The following is a 12,405-nucleotide window of genomic DNA, read 5'->3' as shown; positions in this document are numbered from 1 at the left end:
TTAGATGCTATGCTCTTCATTTCTTTCGAAGCGTTTTTCTTAAACACTTTGAATGCTACTTGTAATTGTTTTAGATGCCACAAGCCTCAACGGAAACGTGATTTAAGTGCTTAAAGAGTTTATTTTCTGTCCATTGACCCATCTACAGTACATGTGGTGGCACTGGAGACATCAGAGATGTTGGTCCACACCATGTGGCATGATGGGAAAACGTCTTCACCGACCGTTCTCCCTTAAGATTTCCACAGGAGTACATGTTGACTTCCCTGGGAAGTCATTCCTCCCTCTGCTTTTTTCCTCACTTTTTCCACCTCCGCTTACTTCACCTCCCTGTCTCCTGTGCTACCCTCTGCTCTACAGTCTAGTGCCCTCCAATTACCGCTGTGGAGCCACTGGTTTGTTAAGATAAGTGAGGCGGCAATGGAGATAGGCTTCCAATCTTAAATAAAACACACCAACTGCTGTGTCTCACCTCATTGCTCTCACTGGTGGGGGAGCTGCCACGCTCCCGCTTACCGTACAGCACTAGAGGAACAGTCAGAAGGCAGATGTAGTTTATATTCTGCTGCAGTTTCATAAAGACCCTTGGTCGTGAATTTACATGACATATATATAGAAACACTGTACGATTCCCTGGCCAGACTTTGGAAGTTGTACAAAATGTATAAAATGTGTGTGTTTGTGAGTTTTTTTGCTCATTTGCATTGGTGCCTCTGTTCAGCCTTTCCTCTCCTTGTCAGTTTTTATACTAACACTTTCTTATTCATTTTCCACAGGGCTTTACATGAATAAAACCTCCTCTTTGTCTGGAGAAAGTTGAATCCAACGAAATCATGAGACGATAGTTCAGTCCCAACTCTAGTCCAATGATTGTAAAGTGATTGTAAAGTGACTTTTAAAATCACTATCTTGTCTTCCATCATGATGTTTTCAGAGTGACCGACTGGCAGAAGGAAAGGAACGACATCCGACTGTCTTAAGCTTTCGGACCAGATTCAAACCTAGGACATTGCCTCATTCACCTTTCACCTTTCGTCTGTCTTTCTCTTTTTTCTTCTCTGCCTTGTTCAGGTGTCAGAGCGATGTGAATATGCGTATGTAAATGGGAAGGAGACAACAGGGAGAAGCAGAGTGATGCTCAACTTCACTTACGGTTTCCTCACCGCCCAGCTGGAGATGAGTGTATGGATGCCTCGCCTGCCCTTGCTAATTGATGTGGCCGACCCCGAGCTCAGCCAGATCAAAGGCTGGCGAGTCCCTGTTATTACAGGCAGCAGGAGGTAAGGCCGGGCCAGTTATGGGTCAAACAGTTGCATTGCTATACATCTGTTATTCCTAGAGCTCTTGGTAGCGTACTGTATGAGTTACATATACTCTAGAAGCATGTATAGTAGGGATGGGGGGGAGGGGGTCGGGTTTAAAGACCTTTTCAATATATTTGTTTTGCATACTTAAGTCATGCTACTTCCATAGTTATTTTGTCCCAAACCCCGATATTTTCCTAAATTGAACCGAGCAGTGCTGTTGCATAAACATAGCCAGGTTGTTTCCTGTGAAAACGGAAGTTTATTTTGAAAAGACTGCATGCACATAACAAGAGGGCATTGATACGTGTTGCTGGACAACCTTTGAATGCACAAAAAAACTGGAATAACCTTTAGTAAGATATGATGCAAACCTTTGTATGAGGAGACAAATCAGATCAATGACAGATAACTAACGTGAGACATGTCCTGTTAATTGATTTTAATTGCCTGTTTATTGATTTAAAAACCCAATAATAAGGCTACTAAATGTAATACAACAATTGACTTATTAATTTAGTCGTCTGACTTAAATCCAAACCTAAAGGGATAAATGTAAGAATTTGCAGTAATAATGAATATATTGTTGTATATTTGCCGTTATGTTTGGTCAACTTAAATGTATTTTATGTGGCGTTTTCATGTCAGCAATGGATATTGTGCAGATGGACCCACGCCAATGAAAGGGTTGCTCCAGACCATTTTTAGTTCTGATAGGAAATGTCATAACTAAAACGGAAACCATCTCTGATACATATTATTGGACACGCCTCTTGTAAATGTTGTACTGTATTTCCATCTCGGTTTGGCAGTGCCATGCTCGATCCAATCCTCCCCCTTCCCTCTCTCCTTTCACCTCAGGCTGCACTCTGATTGGTTGAAGCATCTCAGTGTATTTTGGACGCATTCCATTGTGCTGTATTCATAGAAAAGTTGGATTATGCAGTTGACCCTATGGAGATATTTAAAAGGAAACGGCATCATCTGTGGTGATATATACTGAGTTAGCCATTCATAAATCCCATTGCGTCTTTGTGAAGTTTGAATGATCCGTTTTTGTTGACACAATGTCCGAAAGCTGGATGTTCCTTTCTGAATCTGTAGTTAGTGGTGATCTTGCACTGTATAACAGCAAATAGAGAGGTGCGTTTCTAATATCAGTCTGTATACTGTAAATACATTCAGTCATAAAAACATCCCATTTGTGTTTGGTGCATTAGTGGGTAGGACACTGTAGAGGCAACACAGTTGCCCTGGAGACAAAGGTTAGTGGATTTTCACTCCATACTTACAGTAAAGTCGTTATTTTTCACTCAATACTAATGATGATGGCAGACTGATGGCTGTTCTTTTCTCCAGGGTAAAAACTCTTTGAGGCTTTCATTTCCCATAACATTCAATACCCACAAACAGATACTGGGAATAGGTCAGAAATGTGACATTTCTTTGGCTCATGCGGATGCTGGATGTTCTCTGCAAGGCTGACTGTGTTACAGTGTTGGACATGTGCATTCTTTGTGGCAGAAAAGCAACTGGGATTTCTGTCTAATTAATAGCGACAAAATAGACTGGTACTAAACTTTGAGCAAACTTAATTTGAAACTGTGGATTAATGAAACATCCTCACTCTTGCTTTGCTTTCTTTTTCTTTTCTTTTTTGTGTTGGTACCATCAGGTTGTAAAACATTATGATTTGCATTGAAATAAGCACTTATTTCCGTAATCAGTTAACACAAAACTAATTTGATTAATACAATAATAATAATAACACAGCATTTGACTGACAACCCTTATATAATGGCTCTAGGTTAATTAACAAACTAATACATTGAGTAACCATGGCAAAGAATCTCAAGATGTTGAGCGTTCAAGTGTACAAAAATGCATTTAAATATATTGCTGATGCTATGAATGCTGATATTCTGAAGACGTATATACGAACAAATAAAATACAGATACAAATAATATATAGAGAGAATTTACTTGAAATAGGTGCAGTTTATTTCTGCAGGTGGATGCCTGGTAACGTATTAAAAATAATGAGTTGGAAGAAGGATTTAGGAAATATTTAGTTTGCTGTTGCTGTCTTGTGTCTCACTTATTTAATTCAAGCAGCTTCTCCATCACATGTAATGCTTTGACCTGAGGCTATATAATAATGATGTTTATTTGGACTGTAGCTCCTGACAGTAGCGTTCTTCCTGCAGTATGAAAGCACACCCACTGCAAATAGCACACCTGTGGTGCGGTGTGTGGCGGGCCAGCTGTGCTTATGATAATTATACAGAATGATTATTGCTGAGGGGTTTGATGATGGTTCACAGCTTAACCTCTATCACCCACAAACAAACCAGTTGGCTGTGGGATCCTGGTTAATTCAACTTAAATTCATTTCGAAGTAAAGATCACTCAGCAAATGATTTGTGCCTCAAAGGTGTCAACAACAGAGCTGCAGGTCTCCAGTATTGTTCCTGAATCCTCTCTGCTGGCAACTATAAACACCATTTAGGAATTCACATCACAGATTAAATGCTTGATTTTGTTGTCATTCATTATTTAAATAAGGCGAGATCAACATTTGTAGTTTGCATATTTCTTGTGAATTAGTCTCAGTGTATTTTAGTTAATAATTCAGTTATTCAGTCATTTTATTGAAGCTTGAAGAAAGTTCTACATATCTGTAAATAATTGTATATTACAAAGCATGCAATAACATGTTATTCGTCGTTTTGTTATGAAAGAAATAGTTAAGCAGTTTGGAAAAAAATCATGTTAATTTGTGAGCTTTAGAGATGCTGGTTGGCTCATTTTGTAACCTTAGGACAGAGCTAGACTAGCTGTTGCCTCGTGCTTCAAAGCTTGATGCTATGCTAAGACAAGCTAACCCCTGGCTGTGGCTACACATATGTCATGTGTCTGATTATCTTTGTGTGTCAGGTCGACATGGGACAGCGAGGAAGAGGAGGAGATGAGGAAGGGCAGGGGTTGCATGCTGCAGTACCAGCACTCTACACTCAGAGTGCTAACACCATTCATAGCCCAGGCTGAAGATGATGTGCCACCTGACCCGCTTACTGGGGGAGAGCCTGTTGAGTACTTCCTGGGTCCTGACTGGCAGGTAAAAACATTTAACAGTGACATGCTGGCACTACCTGACGTGATTGAAGTTTCTTGTTCCAAAAAATTACAACAGCTAGCTAAACAATAATTATCATACATTATTTTGCAGTAGCTTTGGCTATGGCTTTAATATAAGCAGCATTGTTCTCTCTTTTGATTGACAGGTGGATGTGACCAATCTTGTTCAGTCTTCTCTAAAAGTGGCAGATACTGATGTCGCCAGATTGCAGGATGGGATGGTGCTGCAGGGACGAGCTGTGGGCACTACTACCGTACAAGTGAGCCATGGCTTGTGTGTGTGTATGTGTGTGGTTTTAGCAGGTGCAGTGCATGGTGATCATGTATATCCATCTGCAGTTTGGATGAGCTTTTCCTTGTTGCAGGTGCTGTCCCCTCTGACATCATCAGTCCTGGCTGAGAGGAGCATCCGGGTGGTGGATGATAAAGTGAGCGTGACAGAGCTCGGGGTGCAGTTGGTTTCTGGACTCTCTCTGTCCTTGCAGCTCAGCCCAGGGAGCAACAGGGCCATCGTTGCCACGGCAACCACCCGGGAGACGATCACGCAGCTCAAACAGGTAAGTAACTGGAAAATTGTAACACACAAAGCATAAAGCTGTGGGCCAGAGCTCAGCTGTTTGTGATGATGCTCGTCTCTTTTCAGTTTTACAGTTACTCATATTTATGTGAGGAACCGTTCAACAGAGTGTGAAAATCAGATGACACAAGAAATACACAAAAGCAAAGAGTCATGCATGTAACGATAAATTATGAATTTAACGTGTTATTATAAAAGTGTGTTGGGATATTGAGGGATTATTTGTGATTAAGAGTAAATCTTATTCCCTTTTATTCAGATGTTGAAACAGTGAGCATAGATTTCTAGATAGGTCTGTAGTGATCTGCTGCACTACCATTGCAGCTATGCGGTTCCCTGTCTTCAGTCTTAAAACATCCCATTTTTCTTGCATTTAACAAGCGAGCCCCATTGGCATTCACCACTGTCTTCCACTGACGATCTTCCTCCTCTCATTACCAGCATGGAAACGGTCACAGATGCATGTATAGTAATGCATAAATAACATATACACCCCCATGGACCATTTAAGACCAACATGCTTCTTGCACTGTTAGCAGATAAAAAAAAACAAAACCTGTACATACGACTTTAGTATTGATCTTAGTGTTTAGATTCAGGATTTCACACTTAATCATAGTCTGGCTGAAGCCAAAGGAATTGCCTACATTGCATGTGTGGTTAAATACAAATTAAAAATATATTTCTCAAGACATCTGTAGGGACATCATTTCTATGTTCAATGACACATTTCCTCATCAGGGTACAGTGTATACCAGTAAAATACAGTGATCATGCAAGTAATCCAAAATTTCCAAAGAGAAAAGTGAAAGGATCCATTACTTGTTGTTCATAGAGGTGGTTGGAGAGAATCAAAAGCTCTACATACATTTGGTGGATGACAGGAATTAATATCTGGATGGAGGACAGGGCAGAAAAGTGGTTGTGAGATAAATGTGTCAATACTGAATAAAGGAAGTAAAATAAATGTTGCCACTGGAGGTAAACCATGGGAATGATTTACCATTACATTTGGTACCCCATGAATATTCTTTTGAAAATCTAAAGATTAGTTGGGGAAATTTTGCATTAAGGCAGCAGTGCTATTCATTACATTTTAATATTTAAATGTGAAAGCACTGTTCGGTCAATATCTCTTGCACCAAGATGTTTTTCAACATTTCAAGGACCAAAAGCAAAGAAAGAATACATTTTTTGTGCCAATAACCACACTATTCCACATTAATTTTAAGACTGCTATGGTGAGGTTATTTCTGCACAGAGAGCAGAAGCAGTTCATTCTCCACTATTGTAAACCCTCCTTAAAAAAAACACTTTTATGAATAGTGTGCTATTCACGTCTTCTACATATTTTTTTTCCAGCAAAGATATGATGGGCTTCTTCAGAGTGGATTTCAATAACAAAAATTCCCACCACCTCAAGGGTGTAATCATATTTGTGTTTTCTCTTTGCATGTAAGAACGTGAACTCAATATGTTCACAGCCCTGACCATCCTCTGCGGTAACCATGGCGTGTGAGAGAGCAGACAGCTCTCTTTACCTACAGTACACTGTGGCTGTGGCTGGCCTGTGCTTGTCAATAACAAACTATTGGAACCATGCCAGGGCTAAACACCAGTCAATTGTGTCTGTGATGACAAGCTGTTAATGCTCTGCTCAGGGCGATTCATAATGTATTCAAACCCAAAATATGGGTTAGGTCTGTGGCGACCCAGTGGCTCACATGAGCAACAGGAAATAGGTCATTCATGTGATTGGATTGGCTCTTAACATGACCCTTGTAGCTGCACTTTTTGTTCTTATTTAAAGTGCTTCCATTATACTCTCTTTATTCAGTTTGGTTAAATTATATTTCATACCCTGACTTCATACTATAATCTATGGAACAATAGCACCCTACTGAGTGTAATCACAAAGAGATTAGCATAGGCAATTTAGTGCTATTACCAATCATGGGAACATAGCTCTCACTGAAGGCAGAGGGGAGAATACTGATTTGCTGTGTTCTGAACTGCTTTTCTACATGATCACCAGGTTATTCCTTTCTTACTTTCAGGAAGCAGTGGTGAGCTGTTGGGTTCTGTTCAGCGATGGCGCAGTCGCTCCACTGGAGCTGTTCGACCGCAGTATCTACTCTCTTACGGTCTCTACCCCGGACGAAGGGGTGGCCACGGTACGCCGCACCCCGCAGTCCACATTTTTAGTGGCGCACGGTGAAGGTGGAGGCCAGGGGGCGCTAGTGAGAGTGGAGCTGAGGATCTGTGAGGAATGCCAGAAGTCCAAGAGGAAGAGCAAGTTGGCAGTGGGCACGGGGCTCCTCAGGATCAACTTCCAGAGTAGCAGCAGAGTCGTAGCAGGAGGGGGTGGCGGCAATGAGGTTGGCGCGGAAGGAAATAAAGATTTTGATGGCGGTGCATTAGAATTGGTCGGAGAGCTCAAAACGACACAGCGTGCTGCCACATATGTGGATAAATGGTTGTTCAGAAGCACAGTACCCGACCAGCGAGAGTCCACTACCACCCCAACCATGTTTTCAACAAAACCTATGCAGCCGTATGTCGTTTCGACTGGAACCACGACCAGAGCTACAAGGAGTAACTCATACACTGCCATTCCCACAACTGCCACTACAACTATAAGCGAAACAAGCTTAAATACATCACTGAACACTGCCAGACCTAAAGATACCACAGTGGGTTTAGTTAATAAACAAGAGGGGCAGAAGAGAAGCTATGGAAACATGCTTGACAGCCCCAATTCACCCTCGAACAAAGACATTCCTAAAGCAGAAGTGACACCCAAGAAGGAGTCTCCTAAAACTCCGAAAGTAATTGAGAGCGACCTAATTAGGACATTCAGAGCCATGTCGGACATGGAAATCGGCATGTATGCCTTGGTTGGGGTCTCCTGTATAGCCATCTTGGCTTTTTTGCTCAACTGTGCTTCGTATAAACTCTGTTTCCGGAATAAAAAGACGCCCATACAGGCTGGTCCGTTACCCACGGGGGACCCGAAGGACCACAAGCACGACTGGGTGTGGCTGGGAAGCAGCGGTGATAGCGCGCCTGACCCAGGTGCCCCGGCTCAAGTGTCCACACTCAAACGCGAGGCTCACCGCCCTCTGGAGTCCCATCACTCTATAGACTCAATCGGCCACTGCAACATGGAGGGCAACCTGCCCACCGTGAGTCTCCCCGCTGTCCCTGAAAGAACTGCCACCCTGGGCCGCAGCAGGAACAGCTCCCAGCAGCAGCAGTTTCAGGGAAAGGCGATGGACCCCATGGCGAACCGTTCAGCCACCTTGCTGGCCAGGCCGCATCGCAGCGAGCCGCTTCATTCCCCCACCAGCAAGCGGAACCAGGTCCAGTTCACCACCTTCACCACGCTGGACATCAAGCACTTGGCTGCGCTGAAGAAGAATGGCGTGGACTTAAACTGGGCCAACCAGCAGAATCTGCAACACCAGGTCCCGGCCGAGCCCCAGTCACCTTTACCTGACATGCCGTGGCCTGTGGTCAAACCTCTAGGAGAGCTGTGAGAGTGTGTTTGGGTATTTTCTGTGTGTGTGTGCGTGTGTGTGCGTGTGTGTGTGTGTGTGTGTGTGTGTGTGTGTGTGTGTGTGTGTGTGTGTGTGTGTGTGTGTGTGTGTGTGTGTGTGTGTTACTAAGAGGGAGAGAAAATAAAAAAGTGACATACATACACAGCAAGTTCTGGTGTAGATTGTCAAAAAGAAAAGAAGCTGGCTTTTGTTTTTTGATAAAAGATAAATCACTTTAGAGGCTGTATTTATTGAGATTCGATAAAGGACTTTTTATATTAAACTATCTGCTCAGTCAAAGCCTGTACATACATTACGTAATCGTCTACCCATGAAGAGCAACATAAGAGATTCTGTGTTCATTTTTTAAAGATTCAAAGCTTGATTTTATCCTCAAAATGAAATATTCTTGTATTTAAAAAATATTTGCTGTCCAGATCAGTTGTTGTAAATATAAATAGATATATACTATTACTTATTTATACATTTCCAACTCAAAACAAATGGATTTTCGTCTCCTTCGTGCAATTCTGTTGCCCTGTAGAAACTGCTCCAGATATTGCTAGTTGTCGGGCTAAATGTAGTTCGGTAGGGATTATTTCTTGTAATTCTATTCTTTTCCAGCCTTTTGTACTTTTTTCTCGGATTCCTCCAGAGAATACCTGAAGAGTCTGTGCAATTTGTCAGAGAATATGCAACATTTATCAGGTTATTTGGAGCAATCTGTCACTGCAGTCGTCACTGGATATTTATTCAAATCGATGCATGTTATGCAAATATAGTCTGTGCCGCGTTGGAAGTGGACATTGTTTCTGAATTTTTTAACAAATTTACCTTGGTCTTCAGGCTTCTCCCGGGCGGCCTGCTTCTACAATCTGTACAAATGTATAATCTTGCTCTCCTGACACAGAGCAATACATATTCATCTGTAAGATTTTTCATGTGTGAATGAAAAATGACAATGCCTTTTGTATGTAAGAGCCTCTTATTTTAAAACCAAAATGTGATGTGTATTTCCTATGAGATCCTATCAATAAAGAACAAATGGATACATTTGTTGTATTGAAATTGAATTGAATTCAATCGTTGTTTTTAAAGCCTTTATAATGTTAAAGTGTCATTCATGGGAAAGCACAGTGAATGGTTTGGATTAAAGGCTAAAGCTCTTCTATGAATCAGTGGGATTTGATTATGTTTAATCACTATTGATGTCATCATTCAGCGAAATGTCATACTGACAGCAACCTATTTGATGTGTCTGCCAATAAAACAAAGAGAGCCAGAGAAAGATGGGAAAATAGAAAGTGAATCTCATTTTGTGTATTGTGACAATGTCCCTTAAGAATTACAGGTATTTTATCAATGATGGAGGCTCTCGCACGATAACTCACGGCTCATTTGTCTCTTTTGCTTCCATCCTCCTTGTGTCTCTGAGGTGACCTCAGCTACACCTCTCAAAATGACTTTCTCGGAGCTGTGATGCATAAACAGCGTCCCCCGTTTAAAGAAGCCCAGACAATCTGATGCCCTGCACCTCAGGAATTGGCAGCTGTGGATATGACGGCGAGCGTCGTGCACAACAGCATCGGGTGGATTTAGAGTGTTGATAAAAAATGTTTTTAATAACGTCCTCCCAAATTCTCTATACCGACAGGCCCAGCCTTTTTGTATGTGTATAAGCTCTCAATGCTTTCCAGCCGATTTATCTGTCCAGCAGCACCAGGAAATGTAAACAAACTCGCCTCGGAGATGAGCAGTGATTCAGAGCTGTCTCCGCGGTGCATCGTGGCCCAGCATCTTTGATTGCGGACCTGCCGTATCATCAACGCAGAATTCAGAACTTAAATGGTCAGACACAGAAGTTATTAAGATATAAAAGCTGAACAGTTCATATGACAGCAATGGAACACAAAGATATCTCTCCCTATGCTTTTCCACTGAAATGCTTACAATTTGTACAGCTCAGGTTCATCCCTTGGTCTCCAAGGAAATAGTGTAAGCTGTGTATTTGAAGTACTTGGCTTCATCACATTTCTTGAAGGGCACTTCACTTAATCATAGTCATCATGCAAACTGCATAAGAGTCTGCAATACAAGTTTGTCTTGAGTGGTTGAATTATTATTATAATGAATTATAATTCCAGTTACATTGTTGCAGAAATAATCTATTGAGATGCAGGTCCATAGACATAGCCGTCAGGGCTGTTTTGCATAGAATGAATTATGCAAATCACACACCATGTGTGTTTGTCTTGCAAACAACAAGACAGGAGTAGAGTCCCTCAGTATCATTACAGCAGGATCTCTAATCCGGAGCATCAGCTTCCCTATTGACAGATTTAAGGGATTGGGGTCATTGTGCTGGAGGATTAGTGTGCATTAGTGGACCCTCTCCATGACACAATCCTGATAATGTAGGCCAAAAGAGACAAGGTCGCTTTTTATCACAAGGCTGCTTTCACACAGGTTGGACACAAGTGATCAGGTGTTTGTGGGATGGTGTAGCTGCAAATTGAAAAACTCACCTGTGAAAATGTACTGTAGTTGAAAGGCTAGACACATCTGTCCTGTGGTCTGCTTAAAGGGGCAAGTCTTGGCCACATGTTCCAACGAAATAAGGGTCAGTACTTCACCTCTCTCTTCTGGAGCCAGATATTCTAAATTCACTGTTATAATGAAGAAGAACAGTATTTTTACCATACTGCTGAAACTCTGAGAGCCAGTCAAGAGCCAGTCTCATGTTATGAAATGTAATGATTTGGTTTATTATAAAATAATGCAGACAGAGTAAAGCAAAGTCACTGCTAGACTGTGTACAACGGTTGTTTTCATACATTAGCATAAATATGATTTGAGATATGTTTGTAAATTTACTGTACAAAAAGCTAAATAAGGGATTAAAATAAGATGTATTTCTATTGTAGGAGTTAAATTATGGAACAACGCTAACATGAATGTAAGAACGGTCAACTCATTTTTGGTTTTCAAAAGGATTGTTTATAAAACTATTGAATAAAATGAAATAATATATATATATTATTTATTTTCTTTATATCTAATATATCTAATTAATTATCTGATTTAATTGATAAGAATTTAGGATAGGAATATATCAGCATTATGCTTCTACCTATACATTTTCAGTCTTTCTGTTTTGTATATTAGATTGTGGCTTTACTTATTGTATTGTAATGATTGACTGAATAAAACACAAAAAACATTAGAATCTTTATGTCAGTCTGTATTGTGTTTGCTGTGCCACTAACGGGGCCGTACGTGTCTTGATTCCTTCGCCCTGTCCCTTCAACATGATAGACAAGCCTTCGGGGCAGCGCTACATCTTTGTCCTCTCACGAGGGAAGAATGGACGCTGCAGTGACTCCCTGCTGCCTCTCAAGGGACACGACGGGCCGCGGCTAGCCGGTTAGCATGCTAATTTCAGCCGATATCTCCACGACATAGACGTCTGTGATATAACAGCAACACTGTAATCTCTTCACATTCTGTTCATATTTGTGGTATCCATAATAAATGCTTGAAACTAAAATCCAGATCTTACACATTGCACCGTAGGGAACATAAGAAAAGAGATAAGGCCGACAAAGACAGACGGAAGAAGACAGGCACGTGCAGAAGTCAGTCCGAAGATGAATTGGGAGATGAGAGAGGTAAAACTCTCATATCACAGGTGGAGGGGAACTCAGGCTGGCAGCTCATTAAGACAAAGTAGCTCTTGCTTCCCCGCTGCGCTCGTCGCTGTCATTGCTTGTCAGCACAGTGTCAGTGCTCAGTGTGCACAGGAAGATACTGTCACCATTTTAACAAAGAAAGAGGACAAAAAGCAGAG

At 41.4% G+C, this 12,405-nt stretch overlaps 1 protein-coding gene across 1 annotated transcript in view; it reads left to right on the top strand.

Moving 5' to 3' along the window:
• LOC306751366 (transmembrane protein 132D) overlaps positions 1-8,558 on the top strand; it is a gene marked incomplete at both ends in the record, with an annotated part of 28,895 nt that extends 20,337 nt beyond the window's left edge. Inside the window, 5 exons of the mRNA XM_079234932.1 lie at positions 1,072-1,280; positions 4,242-4,422; positions 4,589-4,702; positions 4,808-4,999; positions 7,077-8,558. Coding sequence (XP_079091058.1) covers positions 1,072-1,280; positions 4,242-4,422; positions 4,589-4,702; positions 4,808-4,999; positions 7,077-8,558 — 2,178 coding nt within the window. The remainder of the gene's footprint in view (positions 1-1,071; positions 1,281-4,241; positions 4,423-4,588; positions 4,703-4,807; positions 5,000-7,076) is intronic.
• Between the last annotated feature and the right edge of the window lie 3,847 nt (positions 8,559-12,405).

Source organism: Taurulus bubalis, assembly GCF_910589615.1.
Source record: "Taurulus bubalis genome assembly, chromosome: 19".
Lineage (NCBI taxonomy): Eukaryota > Metazoa > Chordata > Actinopteri > Perciformes > Cottidae > Taurulus > Taurulus bubalis.
The sequence above is the reverse complement of the archived record's forward strand: the minus strand, read 5'-3'. Positions and strand labels throughout refer to the sequence as shown.